This window comes from Naegleria lovaniensis, assembly GCF_003324165.1.
Source record: "Naegleria lovaniensis strain ATCC 30569 chromosome Unknown tig007, whole genome shotgun sequence".
NCBI classification, from domain to species: Eukaryota; Heterolobosea; class Eutetramitea; order Acrasida; family Naegleriidae; genus Naegleria; species Naegleria lovaniensis.
The window spans coordinates 543,715-570,341 of NW_025407829.1; the positions used below are offsets into that span (position 1 = coordinate 543,715).

A 26,627-nucleotide genomic window follows, 5' to 3' on the forward strand; every position below is an offset into this window, starting at 1 on the left:
GTCTTCTGTTTGATGTATTTTCAATCACAAGCCGTCAATACAAAATGTATGATCAAAAATTAAATTGTTTTTGAATCCTCCTGACTAACCTTTGTTTTTACGAATCCAAACAAAAACAACACCTCGCATCAGCTGATCCAAGCCTTCCAATTCCCAGCTTGCTCTCAAACGTGTCCACTTTGGCTTGCTTCCGTTGACACGTCAAGCGTTGCATCTGCCTCACACAGCATTCGAGCGAAAAAGAACGAACCACGTTTTCGCATTCCATAAAAAAACTCCCACGCGCTGAGTTGTACATTCTCGCGACAACTTGGCTTGAATTCATCTTGTTCTCCTATTACCAACCTCTCGTATTGTGAGAACACCACCACGTTTTCATTGAAAATCTTCCCTCTTAACAACAGGAAATATTTCCGTGTTTCTCTTCCTCCTCCCTTCATTATTATTAATTTATTCTTCACGCTATCTCTCTATTTTCTCTCATCATCATGACCAATAACAACCACATGAAACAACAATCCAAATCTCGCAGAAGAAGATACTCGAACAACAATGATTCAGAATCATCACCCGCTGTTAGACAACGTCGCGGAAGCAAGAACAAGGATAACAATGTAAATAATAACAACAAGGATTCCACCACCGCTTCCACCCAACCTAATGAAACAGCCATCATTCCATCATCAACAGCAGCCACAACCTCTCCATCACACTCAACCATCATTCCATCCAAATATTCCCAATACTTTGGTTTAGAGGAAGGCGAATTTGTTGAAGCTTTTTCATCGGTCATTCATGAAATTTCCTCTCAAGGTGATACCATACCTGCAGAGGCACAGCAAAAGACTCGGTTCCATACCCATCAACCTCCTAATATTTCTCTTTCCAAATATTTGGATCGAATTGTCAAGTTTGCTTTCTGTTCTGCTGAATGTTACATTTTGAGCTTGGTTTATATGGATCGATTGGTTCAGTCCAATCCAAACTTTGTAATTAGCAGCCTTTCCATTCATCGCTTGCTCATCACAAGCATTATGGTGGCTGCTAAATTCTTCGAAGACAAGTTCTATAACAATGAATATTACGCCAAAATTGGTGGCATTGAAAAAGAGGAGATGAACAGATTAGAGATTGAGTTCCTCTACATGATCAATTTCTCTCTTCATTTCCAACCTCCAGAGTTTGAGCAATACAAGGACGAATTTATTGTCTTGCCAGCTCTCGAGAAGAGAAAGCAAAATGGTTGTGAGAACTTGTCATCCCAACATCAAGAAAAACTCTTGATGCCTGATGTGAACAGTGGCGAAGTGACGACTGAAACCTGTGTCCAAATCGAAAAGAAGAGCCGAAAGTCAAACAAGAGCAAACACACGGATAAAGCCAGCGTTGCTTCCAAGAAAAAAGCTGAACCCATTGAAACTTCTCCTTCGAGCACTTCATCACCAACCTCATCACTTCTCTCACAGCTTTCATCCTTCATGAGTAAGGTTTCACTTTCTGTTGCCTACTAAATGGTTAGGGAATAAAAAGACTTGGCTCAAGCTTATTCACCGATTACGCTGTTGTCAATCGTGGTGTCAACCTTCCACTCACGCTTAAGGATTGGTGTGGATTAAATATTCTGCAAGACTTCTTGGAACACTTTGAAAATATTTTCAGCTTTACATTTTATGGAAAATATATATTTACCTTTATGGCGGCGCAATTGGTACTAGAAACCTGTCAGATATTCGTCAATCCCACGTCAGCTGATTGAGTAACTCAAAGAATCAAAATAAATGAGTGAGTCTTCCTGATTGTTGCAAGGTTTGAGAACGAAGCAACTTGGTTCTACTGCAACACAGACAAACTGAACGAATATAGAGGCATAGACGTTACACCATTATTCGCTTCAGCTGAAGCTTGTAAAACACGTGCAACAACTCACGGAGACAGATCTGCTAGCACCTAACAGAACTATTACATTCTACTGCATGACATTCACGAATAATTTTTTATGCTTCATATTCATTTTTGACTTGACGAATATCTGACAGGTTTTTAGTGCGCTTCAACGTCGGATGCGCCGCCATAGAATTTCTCTTGATTGATTGTATGGGTGCTCCTCTCCTGGCGGTTCGTGCAATGCCTGGCAGAAGCATTCCAAAGGGTGCTCTCAACCAAGTTTCCTTGGGAGGCACACCTTCAGACCCTTCAAAAAATTGAGGTAATAGTCATGCGTTCCGTAGAACGCTTTCAGCTATTACACTGAAAAGAACAGATACTACACTCGATCAAAGCCAATTGGCCGAGAAAGATGTTTTAAAAGACGCTGCTATGGATAGGTGTTATTATCGGGTTGAATGTATCTGTTAAAAAATGACAAAAGTTATGGGACCAATTATTTGATTCAATTGAAGGTGTAGCCTTTGTTGTCAACGCGTAGACAGTCATCGGTCATTCTGTTATTGACATAAGAACACGTATGAACTGTGCTGGTAGTGGAATGGAGCGATGGTAGCCCCAATTAAAATTCCGTTCTATGACAATCTTCTGTTCAAAATTCCTTCATCTTTTCGCTTCACTCTTTCTATGCGGCGCTTACTGTTTTTAAAATGTATTAAACATTATTGACGAATTTTCTAAATCTTCTCCTTAATGCACGCACAATAGCATTGGCCAACAATGGTGGAGGCATGATCACTTCACAATTATAGGGATTCATAGGAAGAGCCTTTGGTACACATTCAGGACTCACTCCCTTCAATAACATTTCCATCATTTCAACAACTTGAACGTTAGGGAGAGCACTCAAAACAAAAGTTCCATGAGATATTCGACATTGTTTCGTTTCAGAATGACAGGTTGGAGGTAATATCATCATGGTTTCATCTCTCATGAATATGGCATAATAGGCAGCGCTTCCTGGATCTGAAATGTAAATATCCACTTGTGAAAAGTATTCAATTTGTGAAGCTATGGTGTTGAATTGATGTAATTCAATGACTTGAATTTTCAATTTTCTGTGCATCTGTTGTTGTGAATGATGATTGTTTGAGTTTGAAGAATTCAATAATTGTTGAATGAATGAATGGTTCGATAAATGAGTTTGGAAATAGCGTGCCAATTCATCCACATTGGCTAGTGCTTGACCATGCCGAGAGGATGCGCCTTTTCGATGGATGGCAATGACAATATCCTTCGTGGACATGAAGTGTTTCATTCGTTGTCGTTTCTCTTTTTTCGTTTGATGTTTCGTATCGTAAGGCAATATTTTCAAATTTCGAAATGCCAATTCTCGAATCTTTAAGAAATGACTTTCTTTGCCGTATGGATACAAGACAAAATTAGTAATGGTGTGTCCAGCATAAAATTGTGAAAAACATGATTGCAACATCAGAGGTTTCTCAACAGAGTATCGAATCACTTTTCGAATACTTGGCAATGAATGACCCTCCTTATTTGGACATGGAGCTTTCATGACTTTCCATTCACCTGCTTGATAACATAATTGAAGAATGGAGTTTTTGCTGAGTAATTGAGCTCACTCAATGGAAAGTTTAGTGGCTAAATGTGGATCATATCGAAAGGAAGCCATCCAATTGGTGCCACTGGTATCAAAAACATCATCCAAATAAAGAATGTGATTGTCTTCATCCATGCAGTCGTGAGGGAAGTTTTGCATGAGTCCCATAATCATTCCGAGTGTTTCTGAGAGTACATGACCGAAATTGCCTGCAGCATATCGTTTAAAGGCATAGACAGGTTTTTTGTAAAATGTGAAATTTTGTGAAATGCTGATGGGAGTGAGTGTTTCGTTTTGAAAATCCATGGATGAAAAAAGACCTAAATCTCTACATGTGGTGGAGCTACCTCTACTAAAATTAGTCCTAGCATTGCAATTCAAGGCCTTACTTTTCATATACATGCTCTCAATCTTTGACCTTTTGTTGACATTTGACTTGTGGTAATTCACAACCAAATCTCCGTCCACCACTCTCACATAGAAATTGCCTCTATTGGACTCCACAGTCGATCCCTGTACATACACCCAAGGAAATTCATTCAAAAATTGATTCAAATAAAACTCCTCAGTGGTCAACCGATCACTCGAATGAAATAACACAAATTCTCCCTCCGATGTCAAACATAAATTTTCAAATTTACATGAAGCCATTAATGTTTCTGGTGGTAAATAAATATTGGAATACGAATAAGGTACGAGATTGGGAGAGCCGACACCATGTCGCATTCCATATCGATTGCATTGAAAATCTCCAAATAAATGTTTTTTAAATTCTTGTCGTGAATTCAAAGTGAACTTTGAAGAATGTGTATTACTGTGAGTGTTCAATTCTTTTTCCTTGTTGTGATCATACTTGAGTGATTGGTCCTGTCGCCATTTCATTGTTGAGAAAGGAGTGGTTTTTGTTTTGAATGGTTTCGTGTCATGGTTGTGTGAAGAATTGAATTCATTTGTGAACGAGCGGTTGTGTCTCAAAGACGACGTTGAAACAATCATGGAAGGTGGTTGGTTCGTATGGGAATTAGTACCATGATTAAAATTCAAAGTGGATTCATTCTTTTCATGAGAGGCAGAGGGTGTTGCCTTTGTGGTATTATTCACTTGATGTTCATTCAACGCTTGAACTTGCTCTTGATGATGGTTGTTGGTAGGAAGTGAATACTCTTCATGAATAGTAGTTGTAGTATACTGCTCGGAAAATGATTCGACTCGATCATGATGTTGTCGTAGTGTCGTCGTTTTTTCAATGTATGATGAAACAAAAAACACAATCAAGACAAGAATAAACAATAGACATGCCATGAACCATGCCGATTGGAATTTGTTGCATTTGAAGGCTGAATGAAAAGAAAACAAGTTCATAAAATGTCAGTGAAGAGAGTTGGCTTTGGTTTTTTCTCGGTGACAATGAAGATAAGGACCGACAAGACATTGTGAGATTGACGCCAATGCTGGTTAACATGCTGTTTTGGAAGTGACGCCTTGCAAATCTTTCCTCGTTTGTGTAATAAAAACGAAATTAAAAAAAAATATTGAAAAAAATGCAGCAATCGTCGGAATCACAAACACCCTCATCAGCTGTATTAACTTCTCTTCCGACAGCATCTTCAAATTCATTTACTAAGAAGGAATGGTCTCAACAAGTGATGAAAAAGACTTTGGTGGGAGTGGGAATGGCAGCAAGTGTTGGTTTAGTTTTAGGAGTGATGAGAAAACGAGGTGTTTTAAACAATTCCCCATTTTTCAAACAATGGCAAATCGGAATGAAATTACGAAAGAGTAAGAATATTGGCAATGGCATTAATCAAAATAGTTCTGGCGTGATACCTAACGCCTCTGTATCGGAGACAGCTACGATTGAAATGGTACCTTCAGTTTTTAGAACTACCATTGCGTTTGCTGGAAATATCGGACTTTCATGTTATCTGTACTTTTGTATTGAAGAATATTTAACGTTGAAACAAATTGTTCCTGAACGATGTTTGGCACATTTTGTTACTGCTTGTGGAATGTACACGACGGCGAGTTTTACGAAGAAATTGTTGATGAAGGGTCTGGGACCGAATGCAGCACTAACCATACCATATTATTTGGTGAGGTCTTTAACTGGAGGGTTGACTGCTGGATGTGTAGCACTATGTGCTTCTCTTATTGGTTCATCAATTTCCTACAATTTTCAATTGAAAAAGCTGAAAAGAAACATTTCAGAAGAAGAATACTTGTCGTTGGTTGGTGTGACAAAGGAAGAAGCTCAAAAAACACTCACAGACAAACTGATGGAGCGACTTCCAGTTTGGTTGAAAACGCCTTCTGCTCAAGATCGAAATTTGTTGGATGAGATGAAGAAATTTCACTCTCTCAGACAGCTAGAACTTTCCTTAATGCGAAAGAAACAAGAAGCAGGTGAAGAGCAAAAATGAATGCTATTTTTTTAGAACCTATCGTGGACGATCTCAGACACAATGTCACAATTTTGAAATTTAAAAACTTGAAGGATAAAGTGATACAATTTATTGAGTTATAAAAATGTATGCTTGATTTTAGGCATGCATACCAATGAATTATAAGGCTAGAGAGGTTGAAGTATTCTGAATGCTGGCCTTGTGCTGCAATAGCCAATATTGGCTTCCAAGAGCAACAGTCAATAACAAACAACAAACAGGAAATTGAGGAATGTTGTCAACAAAGTAGAGTGACAAGACAACAAGGAAATTAGTTGGAATTCTAATATAATTCATGACAGTAGATCTGACATCTTCTGGAATGTATACACTCTTCACGGTTGAGATAGCAGGCCAAAATATTCCCACACAAAATTCAAACACCAAAAATCCAAAGAGTATGAGATTGAATGAAGAAGATACTATTGGAATGATCAAGGAAATTAATGCAAGGGCAAACACAAATAACAAAATATACTCTGGACTTCTCCAAGCTCCGAGAGCGACACTCTGTTCGTCTTTCTTCTCCATTTCATCTGAATTGACAAGAAGTGCCCTGAACACCAAACTTCCAATCATTACTGCAATCATGAATGCGGCAAATATGTAACCAATGTCCAATTCTTCTTGGCCCTTAACAGAGTTAGTAAGGGTAGGTGTCCACATTAACACGAAAATGTACATGGCAGCCTCAAAAAAGCTTTGCGAAATTGCAACACACAACACTCTAAAGTCTGATCGTATGACCTTAAATCCTTCTGAAAAATTCTTTGCATAATCTCCAGTTCTATCTCCATAATTTTCCTCCCAAAAATACACGATAAGTCCTCCACCAATCATCAAGCACACAATAGCAGCATCAAATGGAGCCACAGGAGACCTGTTAAAAAGGTTATACAACAAGTTTGAAACAAAACCTGCAATGATAGCAATAATACCATTTGAAAAGGTTTGCTTGTAGAAAGTATCACCAATCCAAGAACTTGAAAAGTTGTGTCTATTGAAATGCTCATAAACCATCCAGGATTCAAAGGATGAGTAGAGAATGGATGTGGCAATTCCACCAGTGAGTCGTCCAATTAAGAGAACAGTTAAATTTGATGAGTGTTTCGTGATGCAAGAAATAATATACAGTACAACAAAGGCTAAACAAATATTCTTTCGTCCTCTGTTTTCGTTCAAGATCAACATCGTTTGAAGCAGGTAAACATTTGTGCTACCACAGCGGAGTAAACTTACAGCTTGTCTGAAAGGGCTCCAATAATCGTTCCGAATAGCATGCTGCTCAAAAAGCCGACAACAAACAACTTGGAAATCATATCAATTCCATAGCCGTAGGATTCATACAAAACATAAACATATGCTCCTGTATTCCATCGGAATTAAAAATTGAACCGATTTGTTGTAATCAGATCATCACATACCCTGTAGCCAATCACTAAAGGTCATACATAAATACACTCCCAAATAAATGTATTGAAATCTAGTAAAGATTTGTGAGTCCACCTTCTCTCTATTATCTGTTCTTGTTTGGTTGAAATAAATCAAACCCGCACAAATCAGCATCAAGGCTGCGATAACGCCTAACATTTTTTTTGGTTTAACGTGCCCCGTGGTTGATCCCTACTTTTAAATTAAACAACATGATAGAATTCTGATTAAGGAAAGTATTGAGGGCTATATCGACGATCAACTCTCTTCTCTTTAATAATAATCGAGCTTACGAAATGCATTCACAGTTACCTTATTCTCTTTTTCAAAATATGCCGAAATTTTCTTGATCTCGACACTGCCTCCTGCATTAAAGAAATTGGGACACCATTCCCATCCATCGTCATGTGATGTGTCCTCTAATATGAGCTCATCAGATCCATCCATTTCTATCCAATCTTTCATCATTAAAAAGTAGCAGAAATCCTTATCATTATATAATTCAAGCTCTGAAGTGTATGAGACGAGTGGAGAAACACACCAGTCTTCGTCATCGTCAGTGAGATTTAATTGATCTTGAGCCTTTTCATTCAATATCATCATGCAAAAAGCAGCAAGAGGTAAGATCACCATGCTTTCTTCAATGTCTTGCAATGATTTTTGTTTAGTTTTGTTGGGCGATTTTGCTTTCACCACTACTCGATCCGTCCAATAACAATGTCCAGCTCCTTCATACAATACGGATAAAATCACACAAAGTTCGAGAAGTAGATCCACATGATCATAGTTTTTCATTTTCTCAGAAATAATATATCTAAAAGAATCCATTAAAGGCAATTCCTCATTGACTTGCTCTTTCAATTGAAAGATAATTTGATGAAGTAACTTGACATCGGTAATTGCTGAAATCTTTTTTTTGAATTTGCTACTATTGTTGTTTACAAGTTCAATCAGATCATTATAGTCAACGTCCAGAACAGGCAACATGGAAAAATATCTTTTAAAAAGATGATACCAATATCCCTCTTGATGCTGTTCCAATGATGAATGGATTGTCTCTGTAAGCTTTTTCTTTTTGTTCTGCTTAGTTGCTGTTGCTGTGCCTTTTCGTTTTTTACCTTTTTCTTCATCATCATCACTTTCATCGGAATTTACTTCCTCGTCGTGATCATTCATTTCAATACTTTCGGTGTCATTGGAAGACGATGAATTTTCTTGTTGTGTTTCCAGAATATTCCACTCAAATGTTGAATTGTGAAATACTTGATCAAACAATTGACGCCACAAAATATTACTTGTTGCACATTGATGCCACAAGTGGGAAACAGTCATGCAAGATTGAACCACGCTGGGACCATCCAAAAATTGGAGAATATTGAGGAGGGTGTCACTGCAGAATTTTGATGACATTTTTTTGTAGTTGAGAACGACTGGCACTTGTTTCGTCAACAAATATTTTTTACGGTTGTCACTGGGTTGTCAAGAAGAGTTCTGCAACACTTTAATTTGGTTCTTGCAGTTACAAGAACTTTGTAAACCATGTAAATCCGAACTAGTCTTTGACCAAGAAATTAATCCTGTCTTAGTTGGTGTCAGTAACCTGGCGAAAAACATGAAGCGGTGAAATTAAGCAAAAAAAAAGTAGGGATACTTTCTCGATCAGTTGTGTCATCCTTAGTCCAGGGACCATGCTAATCTTCTCTGTATCGTTGCCAATTTTGATATAGCGTCTCTCAAGGAGACTTATTGGAAATGGATTCGACAGGATACTATGGACAAGGAGTTTTGGAATGTTCATACATGTGTTGGTTATGAAATATTCCATATACCAAAACAACATCATGTTCATCGTGATGGATCCTATTGAAGGTGCAGTGTACGGTAAAAACAAGAATTGCCTTAAATCTCATATCATTTGAAATGCTACACCTTCAATTGAGTCAATTCAAACCCTCATCCCATAATTTCCTCAATATTTTCCATCACTTCTTTCGTTCCATATCAACATCCTTCCATAGCAGCATCTTTGAAAACATCTTTCTCGGCCAATTGGCTTTGATCGAGTGTAGTATCTGTTCTTTTCAGTGTAATAGCTGAAAGCGTTCTACGGAACGCATGACTATTACCTCAATTTTTTGAAGGGTCTGAAGGTGTGCCTCCCAAGGAAACTTGGTTGAGAGCACCCTTTGGAATGCTTCTGCCAGGCATTGCACGAACCGCCAGGAGAGGAGCACCCATTGCAATGAAACAAGAGAAAACTGTTCATAAAATGATCAAACAAAGGGGAATTGTCATGACCTTACTGTACTCTCCAGAATATTCAGTTTTGGTAATTGTATTTATTTGAGGGATAGAGATTCTACCATCGAGTTTCAGTGAGACTCTTTTGCATTAGAAAATTAACCATTTACTTCTTCACACACACTCACACACTCGTGCAAACATGTCCTCTCCAACCGGTTCGTTAAGTCCTTCATCCGCTCAACCCATAACACCTCTCAAACTCACTCCCTTTCTCAAAACCTTTCTTACACTCATGTATTGGGAACCTTTTATTTATGAAATGTTCTTTGGTATGATCCTCATGCTATTTCCCAACGTTCGTTTCGTATTGGGAAGTTTCATGCCTCAACATTTAGTAGAAGTATTAATGAGCGGAGGAGGAATAACCACACCATCGACGACAAGTACTCTATATACAAACATCGAGTTACGACAATGGATCTTTTTCTTTATTCGCTCATTGGGAATGTCATTATTTGCCTTTGGTTGCATTCATCATTTACTCCTTCGACATTGTTATAAGGAAATGGCTCACTCCAACAGTTCCTATTTGATTGAGAAAGTTTCCCTTTTTCACAAAACCATATTCGCTCTCTGTGTTGGAGATTTACTTTATATTGGATTGGTTTGGAAATATATGTTCAGTGATACTTTGCCTAATAATTTATTACTTGTTGGAGCAGATGTGTTGGGTATTCGGGATTTCTTGTTTCCCATTCTTCCAGTGTTATTCCCAACTGCTCTTACCTTAATCGTCTTGTTATTGAGAGTGGTCTTCTTACTCAACTATTCGAGTTGGAAAATACTGGGAATGGGTTGGGATCAAGGCCAACAACATTTGAGAAGAATTCATGTTGAATAAATTGTATATTGTGAATGTTAGTAGTATTAGTCGAGCTTTCGAAAGAACCATCATTGAAAACGTACCATGGTGCAAATCTTTTTTACATCAGCTTCCAAAAGGTGTTCTCCTCTTCGCAACTGTTCAACGCACTTATATCTAAATCTGCCATATTGATGAAAAAGGTAGAGGGTGAAGAAAGAGAATGGAACAAACTCGTTACAGCCACTCGTAAGGCGTTCTTCTTATTCAAAAAAACAGAATACCAAAAAAAATTCCTTCATGTTTGCCTCTGAAAGTGGAGACCAGAAGAGCGTTGAGTCCAACAGCAACTCTAGTACCTCAACGACAATAGCAGCTATACCATGTAAGGGATGCGGGAAAAAGGCCAATTTTTTAATAGTACTTGACGATGATGAGTTGGAATGTGCTTGTGGAGAGCCTTGGGAGGTTCCTCTTGATTGGTATTATTGCTCCAAAAGATGTTACTCCAAGAATAGTTACTGGATGCTTCAAGGCAGTAGTCTTTTGGTTCAAGATGAGTGTAACGGGTGTGGATGTCCTCAATTCTTTGCAGTTGGCGTTACAATGGTACCGATCACTAGAGAAATGATTGAAGACTATGCCAAGGAAAAATCAAGCTCTGAAGAAGAAGACTAATGTTAGTTCAACCCCGTCTATTTCGAATTCTGGAGAATCTATCACCCCGAAACTTGAATAAAACAAAGTAAATTTTCTTCTGTTTTGAAGAGAAAAAGAACACCTCTATTTGCCGCCCGTTGTCCGATCTACTCAAGACATACTCTAGTCATTATTATTGAATGAAGAACTGCTCGTGTCCGTACTCGTTTCATCCACATCTAAACAAGATGAAGTATTGGTATCATTATCTTTACCAAGATCCATCAAGAATCTCTGAAAGGTATCACGATACAACATATTCTTCACGACAACGGCCAACTTATCAAAAAGATCTACCTGTCCATATCCATTCTTAATTTTGTTCACGAGGTTGAACGTTTCTTCTTGTGAAATATTCAATTCGTATTTGCTTTCTTTTGTGAGAAATTGTGAAACAATTTCTTGTTGTTTGTTGGCTCTGTGTTGAGTGCGTTTGATCTTTTTGTAAGATTCCACTTCTTCTAGGAATTTGAAATTTTCGTATGATTTTTCATTCATGCAAAATATTCTCAACTTGTTACGCATGTCTCGATTTTTCCAATAATATTCAAATTCAAAGTGTTGTTGTTGTTCAGAAAACTGTTGTTGCTGTGAGAGAATGGTCTTCTTCAATTCTTGATGATCAGACATGTTTCTTGCCATCATGACAAAGGCATCGATAATATCTCCTTCTTGAATGACAATCTTTACCTTACTGCATGTCACGTTAACAGGAACACCAGTTCTGAACCTATTCACGATTGAAACTTCCCAAATCTTGACACCACTTTCGAGCGATAATTCTTCCAATTTTTCAAGAATGGTCTCCAGAGTCATTCCTTCAAAGTACTCATGAATGGTTTTGTTTTGCACATTTTTCTCCGAGTTTTCATCCTTGATTTTTCCCATAATTTTGTTTTCAAAAGCAGCATTGAAATTGATAATTCTCCCCGATGTAGAGTCCACAGTAATGACAAAATCAGTGAGACCATTCATGACATTTCTGTATTTTTGTTCTTCGAGTGAAGTTCGATCGAGTAAGCTCTGTGCCAATGCATGTTCTTTTTGAAGTTGAGCAAAGGACTTTTCCAAAACAGATAACATGTAATTCACTCTCAATCCTAATTTACCAATTTCATCTTTTCCAAATTTGGGTAATTTGGCTCCCTTTGTAATAGAATTACTATCATTATTCCATTCATTGGTAATTTGAAGAACTCCGTGTGTGAGACGAATAGTTCTTCTCAATACCACAAGCTCCACAAAAATGACCACCGCCGTTGAGAGAAGAATGAGCATGGCTGTCATGACTGCCCAAGTAATGAGAAATGAATTAATTCCAGTCGTGTAGAGACTTCGAGAAATGTCAGAACGAATCATGACAGTATTTTCTTGATAGACATCTTTCAAAATTTGTAATGTTGAAATTCGTTCTCCATTATTGGAATCTGATTGTAATACTCCTTCAATGGTTCCACTGTTACTCGTGTCACAATGTCTCTCCAATGATAATAAACTCGAAGATGAATCAAACGTTCCAACATGGAAAAAATCATGCAATAACCAAGTGCTATTATCTGCATCAACAGTGAGTGCATTGTAATTTGCAAATTGAGATGAAACATCCTCAATTCCTTTCATGGATTGAGCAATTTGAACTCCTAGAGTTGAATTTAGATTATAAAAAGAAATACAGACTTGAGTTTTGGCAGTTAAATCTTGAATGATAACATTCGATTGATATTTTCCAAATACCATGACTCCATACGTGTTCGTGTCTGTATCTGTAGTAGTGACAGGAACAGCAACCATTGTGACAAACTCATTCGGATGATTCACATTCCTTTCAGAAGGTAATAAATAGGCAGATCTTCGTGTCGTAGAAATGTGCATATCCTTGATAAAGTAATGTTCTGGATATAATTCATCCATTTCTACAGGAAGATCTTCTTCCAAAGTTGCGTTGTAACATCCCAATGATTTCAATTTAGTTCCATTTAAATAATACAATGAAACAAACGATAATTTCACTTGAGCCATATGTTCACAGAAAAAGTTTTCATCAAAATACGCTTGAATACGACTCGGCTCTCCATTATAGATGAATAACTCGGCAGTATCAATCCATGGAGCGTAATCGAGAATTTTGTTTTCCAAGGCATAAAAATTATCCGAAATACTTCGCAATACTCGTAAACTACTTTGTAAAATAGTTTGATATTCAATTTTAGAAAAGGAGAGATGAAATGCAACAATGAGAATGGCAAAACATAATAAAACCGTTAAAAAGAACATTAAAGCTAGAATGGAAATAGTTTTCACTCTAATTGAGTTTAAAGCATTTCGTTTCGAGTTCGAGCGAGAGTGTTTCACGACTTCTTCCTCATCATCATCATCATTGGGTGCATCAAAGGTAAATAATGTTTGAGTATTAGGAGTGGTGGTTGTTAGTGCTCGAGAAAATAATCGGAGAGAACGAGTTCTAGATTTTCTCTTATGAATGTCTACGGAAGTGGTAGTCGTAGCGATTGGTGTTGTTTGAGGATAGGAAGTTTCATCATCATGATGACTTGTTGTCGTTGTTGGTATGCTGTTCGGATTGTGGTTGCCACTTGGAGTTTGAGCAATGTCTTGAGTGTCGTTTTTGCATTGACTCATGACACCTAGGTCTTCGAGTTCATGTTGGGTGCTAGTGGATGATGGTTGTTGTCGTTGTTGCGGAAGAGGTTGGTCTGATGTATTGTTGGCCGAAGATGAAGTGGTCATTTTGTTTTACAAAAGTCTCTATGTGTACAACATCACTTGTCAAGTAGTTTGAGGTACAAGAAAGGCGGTGGTTTAATTTATTTGGGTTGTAGTGAACTTGCGCATCTGCTTTTGCAATTTAATAGAAGAGAACCGTGTTTTATTAATGGAGAAAACAATAGGTCCTCATGTTTCCATCCAATGTCGTTAAACTCATCAACTCACCGGTGCCAGGACAACTTTCAAGCGTTATCTGTAATTGGCACAAATGCATGCAACACAACAGGATCTAGATGAAATTCAAAAGTGAGAAGAACGGCATTTCGTCAGAGTTAGTCAAAGAAATATGGGGCGTCAATAACACGGTTTAAATCAAGAGAACCTTTCTTTGGTAGTGGTGGGAACTGAATGTTTGGATAAAGACGAGTAAATGTAGCCAAAAGTTCTTCCAGTAAAGGTTGTGAATGTAAATTGATGAACTGTTCTCTGATAATTCTGTTCATTCGATCAACATTCCCAGCATTGCACCAAAATGAGTCATGAACGGAAGCAAACTCGATGCCTTCTTTTTGACAAGCGCTAGCAGTCATGAACATGTGAGAAGAATCAAGGGAGTGAACAAAGTTAGGAGGGAATGCTGACTTTTGTCGTGTTCTGCTAACAGGTAATTTGTCAGATGAGTCTGTAATGACGACACTTTGCATGACTGTCTTGACAACCTTTGTTCGTTTGGATCTATAAGGCTGTATGACCGGCAATCCAAGAGGGGTTGTCCATGATACAGGGTTATCGGATGAAGAAATGAGTAAGGCACAATCATTGAGCCATTCCATAATGTTTTGAGCGCTACTGAACACTTCTCCTAATGATTTAAGGGTGATAGATGCCAAATACGATGCGCAAGCAAATACGTCATCTTCTGGAACTTCCTTCTTTTCTTTAAGACGTTTTTGAATCTGTTCTCTAGCGCCAACGAATGTGACACCATAGACGCTGGTCATCACAGTTTGCTTGATTGTTGATCTATAAACATTACCATGCAATAATTTTGCCAATTTGTTGCCTGCCTTCATATCTCTTTCGATATGCTTCTTTACAACTTCAAGCACACCTACATACACGTCCATAGGTTTAGAAGTTGGTAACAAGTTTACGTGTAAAGCACCCAAATTATCTCTACCTAAAGCTGCATAGTGTTGAAGCCCATTGCAAGATCCATCCATTTGAATTGGTAATTGAGAAATAAATTCTTCTGGATTTTCTGATCGTAAACACTCAGCCAACTCTACGCATGCAGCAAGAGTTTGCCAAGGGTTTTCTGATTGCAGCCACCATCGATTTCCTTCAAGTGGTTGATCTGCCGAGTCAAAGATTTCATTCAAGTTTTGCTCAACGAACTGTACTCTTTCATCAAATGGTAGTTTATCCTTGCCATAGAGATTTGCTAAATGAATTTTAAGCCAGAAAATACCTCGTCGACCAATTTTCGTTCCCTTGTCAAATGTAAGCAAACCTCTATTAATATCAGCTCCAAGATGGTTCAAATGAGGTGGAATTGGGTAAGCTCTACCTCTAAAATCGATATTATGAGGGAAGTAGAAGGTATTGTTCTTAAAATCTTCTGCAACCTTCAGCTTTAACAACATGTCGCATCGTAAAGAGTGTAAATTTCTATTATGTGTTTTGATCTTGGCTACAGCGCGTTTCCACTTTTTCTTAATTTCTGGGTCATCGGTTTCAGGCTCTTCTGGAAGTGCATCGTCAAATCGGGATGGCAATTCTCCGAGACCTCCTCCGGAATTCCAAACTTTCAAAACTGTTTCGTATACTTTAGGATTGATTTTCCACCTTGTTTCGTTCAATGTGTTTAAACCTGATAACAATTCGTTCATGTCTGCAATCTTGAGAATGTAAGCTTGTAAATGAGAGCCTCTCGTTCGCATAATTAACGATTTCAGAGCCACATAACCTCCAGTGGTAGAGTTTATCCAAGGGTTTGGCGGTATTAACATTGGTAAGTGATTTGGATGAAGTATTTCTTGCGCAATGTGCTCTCTACCAATGAGTTGGATTAAATTTTCATCTGCTTCAACAATTCCAACCAGTTTACCTTGTCTTGTTATATTTCTGTGAATAAAAGCAGGTACGTTTTCAGAGGGAGAATCCACAACTGGTACTTTTGCAACGGTAACTACTAAATGAATTAAAAACGTTCCTATTTGAATGAGCTCTTCTTTTGACAAAGCCACGTATTCGTTGAGTTTCAATTTGGACATTCTGTTGATATTGTGGTATATCAGTTGATTCTTGGAAATGAGTTTGAAATAGTTGGTTCTTTTCAGCTTGTCAACATTGACCTCAGCTTGCAGTGCTTCACCGATTTGGAATGCAAGTGAAGAGACTGGTGGACCGGAACGTTCTCGTAGGCATGATGACAAGATTTCGTGGAGAGAAATGATGGCAAGTTTTTCAGCAGATACTGAGGTTAGACAAAGAGGGATGGCAAAATTTTGTTGACTACTCTGTGTGGATGACTCATCAACTTTAGCAACAAGGGATTTTTTCTTGGATACTGACGAGAAATTGACTTCATCTTGTTTTTCTTTGATGAGTTTTGTTAATGGTTCATACCATTCTAGCATGATTTTCTTTGCAGGAGGAAGGCACGATCCCTGGTTTCTGTTATTTGCGGATCGGAGGTCTTTTCTATATCGTTCTTTTGCTATATCCATAGAACGAGTTTCTAACTCCTTTTGTTGCAACATTAATTTCACGTCTTCATCACGAGGACTCATATTCACGATGAACTGCTCAAACTTTTTTTGAATGTTGGTCCTGTTATCACGCTCCAGTTGTGCAGCCATGTCTCCGTACAAACTCGAGCTAACAGCCAGTTCGTGTTCAATACGCTCTTGGTCAGCACTTAAATCACCAATACTCATATTCTTCTCCCAAGCAGGCTTTCTAAAATTCCCGTCATCAAAAATCAAAATATTTCGTCGTTCCTCTGTTTGTTCTTCGGCCAATTTCATCGCCGTGTTGCTCTCATGATGATTGGTATTACTCGTGGAAATCATTCTCGTTTGATGATGATGATGCGAGGTGATACCCATCAAGCCTTGAACACCCATCGCATTGCTCTGATGATGATACATCCCACTCAACGATGATAACCGACTCACAGCATCGTTAGCGGTTGCAGCGGTTTTGGAGAGAAGTTTGGCAATGGCGAGTTTTTGCATTTTTTTGAACAACACCAAATTCATACACTTTTTGATTGAAATTGTTGGCATGTTCCGAAGCAAACGAAAAATTGCCAAGAGGAATGAAACAACTTTTTGCGATTTCGTTGAAAAAAATGGTTCGCTGGCTGCGAGTGAACTCAATGATGAGCAGTATGGTGCAACATCGGAAACCAATAATTGTAACGATTATGCATACTTCTTCTCAAAAGTATCATCATTCCTTAATTTCTTCCAAATTCCCAAACGTACAAGAAAATGAATTTTCAAGAATTACACGAACAATCGTCCGTTCACTTCCATTTAGAAATATTTGGCCTCTCCTAAATTATTATGAAAATAGATTGAAGAAGGATTTCAATGAAGAACATGATAATGATATTATCTTTCAAAAACCCCTTCAAGTCGAATATTTCAATGAATTATTACATTCTTTAAATATTCAAAACACAAGACTGCCTTTCAACAGGACTAACGGAAATTCGAATTTACAAGATCAATGGTTCTCTAAACTACAATTTATGGATCAAGATTATTTACTCCATACTCTCACGAAGGAAAAGTTACAAGAGGGTTTTTGGTATGAACGACATATTCATGCTACAAGTCAAATTCCAACACGATTTAATAATTTACATGATTTTTATGGACATCTCATTTGGCTCATGTTTCCCAAAACAAAGAGACTGTTGAATATTTTACATTTGGAACATATGAAAAGCCATTCATCAAAATCTGTAAAAGAACGATCCTCATTACAGAATTTTCTAACCCTATTTGATGAATGTGGAGTCGTGGTTTTTATTGAGGAATCGTCCTTTCAAGAATTGAAAAATCTACTCTATGGAATGCAATTTAAAAAACTATTTTGGAATTATAGAGCGAGTGTGGAAAGCAAAATGATTTTCACAATTTTTGGACATTCCATTTTCGATACGCTCACACAACATCCATATATTGGATATACTACCAAATGTGTAGCACTTCCACTATCTTCTTCTGTTTGTAAGTAATATTAATGTTAATTTGGAGAAATTGAATTTGATGTTATGAATTGCTGATATCATAGATACGAATGTTTATCATCAACTTGAAACCATTCATCAACATCAATCACTCACAACCATGCAAACACAAGTGTGGAATGTCATGGACGACCTGCTCTTTGATGTATTTTCCAACCCCGTAAAGTATGACATTAATTTACACAACACAAAAAGTCTTCGTCCTCTCCCTCTTTTAGGAATTCCCAATTATTGGAGAGCTCAAACAGAATCATTTTATGACAATGAAAGATACTTTAGAAAACCAAATGCATCAATCAATGAATGTGCAAGAACGACATGAGCACTTTCATGATATTTAAATAAGCATCATGATGACACAAACGTCGTAAATGAACCATTGGGAGCAGTTGATGATCATGTTTCCAAAAAGAAAAGTTTACAAAAAAAAATGTTTGACCAAGCACCTCACGAGGATCAACCTTTACCATTCTTTGAAACACCGATCGGGTAGGTATACACATATTATGGATTTAGTGAGTTCGTGAATGATACATGTTTTTGATGGGATCGGAACCAAGAACATTTTATCAAGTGGGATACTCCATTGGAGAACATTTCAAAACAAGAATTAAGAATTATTTAAATCGATCGGATTTACCCTTTCAATCAATCTTTTTACCTTTTATTAGAGAGAATCCAAATTGTTTAGATCCATGGATTCAAATCACTAGCGAACTCTTTCCACACTACATGGACGAAATTAGAGGGTTGGCTGATGGGTCCAACACTCCTTTTGAATGGATTTTTGCTTTAAATATGCTCAATGAGTTGCGGAGTAAAATTCAAAAACATCATCAAGATTTAGAAGAAAAATTAAAAACGACACAAGTTCCAAAAGTAGGAGGCTGCTCTGAAGTATTTGTATTAAGTGACAGTGTGTCTAAGGGAGAGAAAGCAATCATAGCACACAATGAAGATGCTGACAAGAGTATGGGAGAATATGCATATATTGTGAAATCAAGATATTCGGAAAAGTGTAATAATGCATTGAAAAGCTTTACAATTGTTGCATATCATTATCCAGGAACATTATCTGGTAATACATTTGGATGGAATGATCACTTGATATTTGGAACGAATGGAAAGAGTCCTCTAAATGTTCTCACAGACAAGGGTATTCCTCGTTGCTTTATCAATCGAAGCGTCTATGAGAGTGAGTCCATTGAAGAGGCGTTGGAAACTCTCAAGAAATATGCAACACAGAGTGCTTCAGGATTCTCAACAAACATTTCAACACGATATAAGGTTGACATTCATGAAGAATCTGCCAAGATACAAAGCAAACGAAACCAAGAAGCAACTTATCAATTTTATAGAATGTGTAATATTGAATTAGCTCCTCCTTTAGAATCGAACATATATATCTCAATGTACAATGTTCCTATTGGAATTGAAGACGATACCAATCATGAACCCATTCACTATGCTCATTTTAATCACTATGCTCACTTGAAGGGAGTTACCGAGGGTAACGTCCCAAGCTCGAGAAGACGATATGAACGATCACTTTCTTTTAAGAATATTTGTGATGAAGATGGAGTTCGTCAATTTCTTGGAGATACCAAAGATACAGAATTTCCTCTTTTTAGGCGTCAACAATTCCCAGATAAGGGTAAAACATTGGCGACAATGATAGCAAATGTGGGTGAAAAGAAAATCAAGATTTATGTTGGAAATCCAAAATACGAGCAACCTCTTTATGATATTGATTTAACACAAGAGTAGAATACTTGTTGTGAGTGGTCCTAACTCTACTTTCTCTTGTGACACTACAAGATATTCATAAAATCAAAAGCCATTGATGCGATATAATTATCAACTTACACTTTGTGTTACCTTAAATCCTTCGGAGAGAGCAGAGTAAACGTTTGCCAATTTTGATTGGACAACAAAGTTGTAGACAGGGTGTTTGGTCTTCCAACCATAATTGTTTGAGGTTGTAATTTTACAAGAGATTTCAATCGTGTGATCGTCAATTACAGTTTCTTTCACCACTTGTAACAAACTATTTCCTTCAGGATCTAAATCAAGCTTCTTGAATTGATCTTGCTTTCCATCCTTAATGACAACAACGTTTTCACCATGACAACTTTCCTTGACAACAATAAACAAGTCAAAGTCATTTCTACTCAATGGTTGAGTGGTCGTCAAAGGAGGAGACGTAATGGAAAGCAAGAGAGTCTTGTCCTTGTCGCTAATCGTTGTTCTCTTGTTTGAAAAGGCACAAGGCTTAATTGCCTTCACTCCGTTCTTCGTAGCGAATGATGTTTGTAACGAAACTGTGAATGAGGGTTTTGTGGACGATAATTGCACCACGACTTCAGCCTTGCATTTCTCAGTATCATCACTCTTTGTATCATCATGTTGAGATTGTTTAACGTCATCATCGTTCAGCAAGACGACAAAGCTCAAGGAATCCTCACTCTTCTTTGAAAGCTGCAAGGTCAAAGATGATTCTGCGAGTGCCTTTGGTGAAAGACTCTCAAGCCTTTCCTCTTCATCCTCAATGAGACTCACTGCATGGTTGTTTTGTAAACCTCGTCGAGGACTTGGGCTACTGACAGAATCCGAACATGAAGCAACAGGTAACTTATCAAGATCATCACTGGAAAGGCTATTAGAATCTGCGTACACAAATACATCATCCAGTAATTGAGTGGAATGAAATGGAAGAGAATTGTCCCATTCGCAAGGTTCTTCAAAAAGTAAAGGATCCTTTTCTTGAAAATTCTCATGATCTTCCTCTTGGACTGAAAAAAGATCCTGGCTTGAAATCGGCTTCTTTGAATTGATTGAACTTATTTGAAATTTAGAAGGCTCAAATTGAGAGGTTGGAAAGGAATCTGAACTTTCAGTGGTTGGTTGCTGCGCAAGCAGCGATTCAGAGGTGGTTTGAGTTGGAATTACTTCAAAGAGCTCGCTCTCTTTGGTATGATCGATGAGATTAGACTCAGGCTGTTGGATCATAGTGTGTTTAAGCCTCAATGATGAGAGTTGAAATGTTTTTTTAAAGAAATGGTAGTTGACTTCCAATGCTGCTAGCGGGTGGTGAGGCTTTAAGGTACTTTCTGCAATGTCCATAGGGTGCTGTAAAGCAATAACGAATGAAAACTGGCAATGACGAAAAGGAATGCAAATATTCACGTTTGAATTCAAAATTGATGTTTAATAAACTAGTGGCAAACCTACATGCATTGTGTGCATTTACAGCTCATCATGTTGAGCATCAGATGAGGAAGGACCCGATCCAGGAGCTCCTTGTTGAGCACCACCTTGAGATTGGTAGAATTTAGTCATGATTGGTCTGATCTTTTCTTCGAGTCTCTTCTTTTCTTCTTCGAATTCTTCCTTTGAGGCATCTTGATGTTGTTCTAACCAAGAAATGGTGGTCTTGGTTTCTTCTTCAATAACCTTCTTGTCATCAGCTGGGAGCTTTTCCTTGAACTTTTCATCATCCAATTGATTCTTCAATTGATAGGCATAACTCTCGAGAGCGTTTCTGGCATCAATTCTTTCCTTTTGTTTTTTATCTTCTTCTTCGAACTTGGCAGCTTCATTGACCATTCTTTCGATTTCAGATTGATCCATGTTAAGCTTGTCGTTGGTGATGGTAATGCTATTTTGGTTACCAGTCTTGGTGTCCTTAGCTGAAACGTGGAGAATACCGTCGGCATCAACAGAGAAGGTGACTTCAATTTGTGGAGTACCTCTTGGTGCAGGTGGAATACCAGTCAATTCGAATTTACCCAACAAGTTGTTGTCCTTGGTCATGGCACGTTCTCCTTGATAAACTTGGATCAATACACCTGGTTGGTTATCTTGGTATGTAGAGAAGATTTGTGACTTTTGAGTTGGAATCTTAGTACCTCTTGGAATCAATTTGGTCATAACTCCACCAACAGTTTCAATACCCAAAGAAAGGGAAGCAATGTCAACAAGGACAATGTCTTCATCCAATTCACCTCCCAAAATTCCTCCTTGAATAGCAGCACCAGCTGCAACAGCTTCATCAGGGTTAATTCCTTGCTTTGGCTTCTTACCGTTGAAGAAATCGATCAACAATTGTTGAACCTTTGGAATTCTAGTAGAACCACCGACAAGAACAATTTCATGAACTTCTTCCTTACTGAGTTTAGAATCCTTAAGAACTTGTTCGACTGGCTTCAAAGTCTTAACAAACAAATCATTGTTCAATTGTTCAAACTTGGCTCTAGTCAACTTCAAGCTAAAATCAATACCATCATGAAGTGATTCAATTTCAATTCTAGCTTCATGTTGAGAAGACAACACTCTCTTGGCCTTTTCAGCTTCTCTCTTCAACTTTTGAATGGCCTTCTTGTCCTTTTCAACAGATTGAGCTTGTTTTGGATTCTTTCTCTTGAATTCATCCAAACAATATCTCACAACTCGGTGGTCAAAGTCTTCACCACCCAAGTGAGTGTCACCATTGGTTGCCAAAACTTCAAAGAGTCCTTCATCCAAGTTCAACAAGCTAACATCAAAAGTACCACCACCCAAATCGAAAACAAGAACATTGACATCCTTCTTGTTCTTATCCAATCCGTAAGCAATAGCTGCGGCTGTTGGTTCGTTGATAATACGTTCGACAGTCAATCCGGCAATAGTTCCGGCATCTCTTGTGGCTTGTCTTTGAGCATCGTTAAAGTATGCTGGCACAGTAATGACAGCACGAGTGACCTTTTGACCCAAATATGTTTCAGCAATAGCCTTCATCTTTTGGAGAACCATTGCGGAGATTTCTTCTGGAGCAAAAACTTTCTTCTCTCCATTAATTTCAACTTCGATGAAAGGCTTTCCGTTCTTATCAACAATCTTGTATGGCAAGAGACCAGCATCCTTTTGGACTTCTGGGTCAGAGAAACGACGACCGATAAGTCTCTTTGCGTCATAAACAGTGTTGGTTGGGTTAAGAGCTGCTTGATTCTTGGCTGCTTCACCAATCAAACGTTCTCCTTCTTCACTGAAAGCAACTACTGATGGTGTAATACGATTACCTTGGTCATTGACAATAATTTCAGCCTTTCCGTTCTTATAGATGGCCACACAGCTGTATGTTGTACCCAAATCGATACCAATGATTGGTCCACCACTCTTCTTTTCCGATTTTGTTGAGTTATCGGTCTCTCCTGCAATGAGGAATGATGCTAACAGGCATACTAGAAGAAAAGATAACAAAGCCTTTGATACCATGTTGGACTTTGCCATTGTGTCTGTTGTGATGATTTTTTTTTCAGGTTGTTGTTTTGCAATTCCGAAGGGACTCGCTTGTTCTATTTACAACTTTTGAGAAACACGTGTTCAGGTTTCCGAAACGTGTAACACAAGCTTCAAACAAAAACAAGATCGTGTTTTGGATAATGATGGATTTCAAACTCATGACGAAGTATGGGTGATGAATCACAAATATCCACTGGATACTACGAAAAATTGACAACAATAATCTCTCTGAATCGTGTTAAAGCAAATGGCTAAACATGTGCAATTGAATGATTTTACAACAATAATTTAATGGTCGGTAAAACTCCAATTACTTTCTCAGTTCAACATTCGTGACCTGTGCCACACCATGCTGAATGCCTCTGCTCTTACGCTGTATCGTTTCGGTTTGGCATGACCGCTCTCCTTTCGGTTTTAGAACAACAGCCTTGAGTGCAGCCATGAGTTGTTCGCTGTACTGGAGCTGCTCTTCTTTAAAGCTTGCCAGCTCTTGCTCGATCTTTGATTTGAATCTCTCTGTAATTTCTTCTTTGAATGCTTGAATGATGCCTTCTGTTTGTTTTAACATGTCACTGGATTCGTTGGAAAAGGAGGATATCACTTTCAAAAAGTCACCAAACACAGAGAATAGAGGAGGCTCCTCGGAACGCAATGCTTTTTCTCGTTCGTGATTGAATGCTATGAATTTCCTCTTTTTCAACATTCGAGACACAAAGTTTGAATGTTTTTGAGATTTCAACAACCTTTTCCTCGTCAGTATTCCTCTAAACCAAGATTGTAATTTAACAGAAGCGTTCATTTTGAATATATATGATGTAAATACATCTTGGAACATGATCTTTACATTGTTCTTGGGCGAGAGATTGGAGTCAATCTCTTTGCCAGTGGTTGTTTTGATGAAATAGAATAGTAAGGAAGATGTAATTTGGTACATCACTTGAAGACTATACAAAACAAATGATTTCGCATTTCGTTAGAAGATACCAGGACGAGAAACTTACCCATTTGCTTGATGTCTGAGTTTCTGTGTGAGCTCTACAACTTCATTTCGGGTGTTGATGAGCTTTTCGTTGGTCAAGGCGTTTTCAGCAAACAATTTGTCTCGCTTATCAGTTAATTCTTGAACTAAATTTTGCTGGAACAAGAAATATACTTCTCTGTCCGTTGTTGCCTTATTAAGATCTGTTTGAAATGTTATCTGAATACGTAACAAGTATCACGGAATTACTTACGGTCTATTCTTGAGGTTAGTTTTCTAATCATTGTTTCTCGCTCCTTGATTTCAACTTTTCGCTCTCCAGTTACTTCTTCGTTCAGCAGCTCCATAGCACTGGTCAAGTCAGTCACCTGTTGCTCTAATCTTCCGAGTTGGTTTGATAAGAATTTGTTTTCATGCTCAAGAGTACGAATCTTGTTTCTTAAATCCATCACTGATGGCTCTTGGTCCTCATCCTTGACAATGCTCTTATTGTTTTCCTCAGCTACCATTCTTTTGGCTTCTTTCTTTTTCTCATACTCATATTTCTGTTTTTCTGTCATGAATAGGTCTGTCATTAGGTACTCCAAGCTGAAATGTTTCGAAGCGTTTTTTTCTGCAGATTTTGTTGTCATTATTTTCAACAGCTTGTTTTCAACATCGTTATACTTAGCCAGACCTTGCTGAGCAACACTATTGTTACGGAGGTAAACAATTCCCACAACTGTCAAGAGTCGAAACTTACAACAATTCGTTTTGTAAAGCGAAAATTACGGACCGAAGCATGTAAACGTCATCTAGATATAAATATTTGTGTTTGAGCAACAGCTCTGTATCAAACCTTTGTGTCACCCAATTGTAGAAGTTTAGTTCTTTTTTCATTGCCTCATTCTCCCTTAACAGTTCTGGTAAGGAACCCCACTGTTTTACTAATTGTTTGACCTCAGAGTCTGATTGCTCGTATCGTTGAATTTTCTTTTTAAGAACGAAAATAAGGTTCTCCAGAAGCTGTTCATAATGGGTGATTCATAATTTTCACTAAAATGTAAATTCCACTTACTCTCATCTTATATTGAAGACACTGGGTGTATTTCTGTGCATGATCCATTTCTTCATAAGGAGTTATACCACGCCTTGTTGCGTTTCTTTTGGCTTCTGCGTTTCTTATGACAGCAGGCAGTCGTGGAATGGAATCTTTTGTGTTAAAGAACTCCTTGGACCCCTCTGCGTTGGTTAAATTGTGCAAAAGTTCCTCTTCTTCTGTCTTTTCCATTATTTCTTTGTATAAAATGGGATCATGGTGGTAGATATCGTCTTCTAGTTTTGAGACAGACTCCTCCAGATGTTTAAGATCGTTCTCTGACGGTTGGTGCTTGACAAGGTCGTGATCATTTGTAGACTCGTACTTTTTGTGAAACTCTTCAATCTTTCGATCCTTTTCTAAAATTTGAGACTTTAAGTTATCTATTTCGCTTGTGTAGCTTAAGTTCTCTCTTAATAAATAGCAACAAACTTGAAAAAGATCTTGAGGATGACCATAAGACACGTTTTGTATACTATGCTCATCTGGTTCGACAGACGCATGCACTATTTTGTCGTGATATTGAAATGCTGACATGATGAACGCAAGGGTTGAGTAAACTTGTTTTCTCTTTTCCTGCTCATGCTGCGTTATTGGATATAAAGGTGGCTTGCAAGACTTCAACACTGTCAAGAAGTGAGCAAGATCGTCCGATTCATATGTAAATCTATTGGGAAGTGAAGGATAAACGTTAATAATGAGTGGAGGCTTTTGTGTTTTTCGAGGAAAGTCGTCTGCACTGCTCGATGTCCTTGCTTGAGCAAAGGAGATATTCGGAACGTGATGGTTTGGAGATTTTGGGGTTTGGGAAGGAGAAATACGGGATGTGAGAGGGAGAGTCGCTGAAACATTGGTTATGGTCGACTTTGAAAGGTGTGTCGAAGTTTTGGGCCTCGGAAGACTCTTAAAACTATCTCCCCTGGTAACGTGTTGAGCCGGTGGTCGATGCAACGACGCACTCTGTGGTTTAAAGAGGCTCAACTTGGTCAACGAGGACGACAAGTCCTGATCTGACTTGAGCTCTCTCAGTCCGCTCGAATTCATGCTGTTTGTTAGTTTCCTTTGATTCAGAGGGGGAATAGTGTTGTTCTTCATTTTTTTTTAATTGAATCACTGT

General features: G+C 38.0%; 15 protein-coding genes across 15 annotated transcripts; 6 read left to right on the top strand and 9 right to left on the bottom strand.

Annotated features, from left to right (window-relative positions):
• Positions 1–488: 488 nt before the first annotated feature.
• Positions 489–1,511, top strand: C9374_014089 (uncharacterized protein; the record flags this gene model as incomplete). The annotated part of the gene is made up of 1 exon (XM_044690038.1): positions 489–1,511. The coding sequence occupies one exon, from the start codon at positions 489–491 to the stop codon at positions 1,509–1,511; it is 1,023 nt and encodes a 340-aa protein (XP_044553521.1).
• A 1,088-nt stretch (positions 1,512–2,599) lies between these two features.
• C9374_014090 (uncharacterized protein) lies at positions 2,600–3,460 on the bottom strand (the record flags this gene model as incomplete). The annotated part of the gene is made up of 1 exon (XM_044690039.1): positions 2,600–3,460. The coding sequence occupies one exon, from the start codon at positions 3,458–3,460 to the stop codon at positions 2,600–2,602; it is 861 nt and encodes a 286-aa protein (XP_044553522.1).
• A 63-nt stretch (positions 3,461–3,523) lies between these two features.
• C9374_014091 (uncharacterized protein) lies at positions 3,524–4,807 on the bottom strand (the record flags this gene model as incomplete). The annotated part of the gene is made up of 1 exon (XM_044690040.1): positions 3,524–4,807. One exon carries the CDS (start codon positions 4,805–4,807, stop codon positions 3,524–3,526), a length of 1,284 nt encoding a protein of 427 aa, XP_044553523.1.
• Positions 4,808–5,046: 239 nt separating this feature from the next.
• On the top strand, positions 5,047–5,925 carry C9374_014092 (uncharacterized protein; the record flags this gene model as incomplete). The annotated part of the gene is made up of 1 exon (XM_044690041.1): positions 5,047–5,925. One exon carries the CDS (start codon positions 5,047–5,049, stop codon positions 5,923–5,925), a length of 879 nt encoding a protein of 292 aa, XP_044553524.1.
• A 141-nt stretch (positions 5,926–6,066) lies between these two features.
• On the bottom strand, positions 6,067–7,536 carry C9374_014093 (uncharacterized protein; the record flags this gene model as incomplete). Its single annotated transcript, XM_044690042.1, has 3 exons — positions 6,067–7,114; positions 7,186–7,312; positions 7,371–7,536. 3 exons carry the CDS (start codon positions 7,534–7,536, stop codon positions 6,067–6,069), a joined length of 1,341 nt encoding a protein of 446 aa, XP_044553525.1.
• A 114-nt stretch (positions 7,537–7,650) lies between these two features.
• On the bottom strand, positions 7,651–8,787 carry C9374_014094 (uncharacterized protein; the record flags this gene model as incomplete). The annotated part of the gene is made up of 1 exon (XM_044690043.1): positions 7,651–8,787. One exon carries the CDS (start codon positions 8,785–8,787, stop codon positions 7,651–7,653), a length of 1,137 nt encoding a protein of 378 aa, XP_044553526.1.
• Positions 8,788–9,820: 1,033 nt separating this feature from the next.
• C9374_014095 (uncharacterized protein) lies at positions 9,821–10,522 on the top strand (the record flags this gene model as incomplete). The annotated part of the gene is made up of 1 exon (XM_044690044.1): positions 9,821–10,522. The coding sequence occupies one exon, from the start codon at positions 9,821–9,823 to the stop codon at positions 10,520–10,522; it is 702 nt and encodes a 233-aa protein (XP_044553527.1).
• Positions 10,523–10,783: 261 nt separating this feature from the next.
• On the top strand, positions 10,784–11,161 carry C9374_014096 (uncharacterized protein; the record flags this gene model as incomplete). The annotated part of the gene is made up of 1 exon (XM_044690045.1): positions 10,784–11,161. One exon carries the CDS (start codon positions 10,784–10,786, stop codon positions 11,159–11,161), a length of 378 nt encoding a protein of 125 aa, XP_044553528.1.
• A 144-nt stretch (positions 11,162–11,305) lies between these two features.
• C9374_014097 (uncharacterized protein) lies at positions 11,306–13,927 on the bottom strand (the record flags this gene model as incomplete). The annotated part of the gene is made up of 1 exon (XM_044690046.1): positions 11,306–13,927. The coding sequence occupies one exon, from the start codon at positions 13,925–13,927 to the stop codon at positions 11,306–11,308; it is 2,622 nt and encodes an 873-aa protein (XP_044553529.1).
• A 311-nt stretch (positions 13,928–14,238) lies between these two features.
• Positions 14,239–17,148, bottom strand: C9374_014098 (uncharacterized protein; the record flags this gene model as incomplete). The annotated part of the gene is made up of 1 exon (XM_044690049.1): positions 14,239–17,148. The coding sequence occupies one exon, from the start codon at positions 17,146–17,148 to the stop codon at positions 14,239–14,241; it is 2,910 nt and encodes a 969-aa protein (XP_044553530.1).
• Positions 17,149–17,264: 116 nt separating this feature from the next.
• C9374_014099 (uncharacterized protein) lies at positions 17,265–18,495 on the top strand (the record flags this gene model as incomplete). The annotated part of the gene is made up of 2 exons (XM_044690050.1): positions 17,265–18,153; positions 18,218–18,495. The coding sequence occupies 2 exons, from the start codon at positions 17,265–17,267 to the stop codon at positions 18,493–18,495; spliced, it is 1,167 nt and encodes a 388-aa protein (XP_044553531.1).
• Positions 18,496–18,603: 108 nt separating this feature from the next.
• C9374_014100 (uncharacterized protein) lies at positions 18,604–19,940 on the top strand (the record flags this gene model as incomplete). Its single annotated transcript, XM_044690051.1, has 2 exons — positions 18,604–18,662; positions 18,734–19,940. The coding sequence occupies 2 exons, from the start codon at positions 18,604–18,606 to the stop codon at positions 19,938–19,940; spliced, it is 1,266 nt and encodes a 421-aa protein (XP_044553532.1).
• Positions 19,941–20,030: 90 nt separating this feature from the next.
• On the bottom strand, positions 20,031–21,182 carry C9374_014101 (uncharacterized protein; the record flags this gene model as incomplete). The annotated part of the gene is made up of 1 exon (XM_044690052.1): positions 20,031–21,182. One exon carries the CDS (start codon positions 21,180–21,182, stop codon positions 20,031–20,033), a length of 1,152 nt encoding a protein of 383 aa, XP_044553533.1.
• Positions 21,183–21,419: 237 nt separating this feature from the next.
• On the bottom strand, positions 21,420–23,441 carry C9374_014102 (uncharacterized protein; the record flags this gene model as incomplete). The annotated part of the gene is made up of 1 exon (XM_044690053.1): positions 21,420–23,441. One exon carries the CDS (start codon positions 23,439–23,441, stop codon positions 21,420–21,422), a length of 2,022 nt encoding a protein of 673 aa, XP_044553534.1.
• Positions 23,442–23,763: 322 nt separating this feature from the next.
• On the bottom strand, positions 23,764–26,605 carry C9374_014103 (uncharacterized protein; the record flags this gene model as incomplete). The annotated part of the gene is made up of 5 exons (XM_044690054.1): positions 23,764–24,397; positions 24,455–24,635; positions 24,686–25,122; positions 25,175–25,437; positions 25,490–26,605. 5 exons carry the CDS (start codon positions 26,603–26,605, stop codon positions 23,764–23,766), a joined length of 2,631 nt encoding a protein of 876 aa, XP_044553535.1.
• Positions 26,606–26,627: the final 22 nt, after the last annotated feature.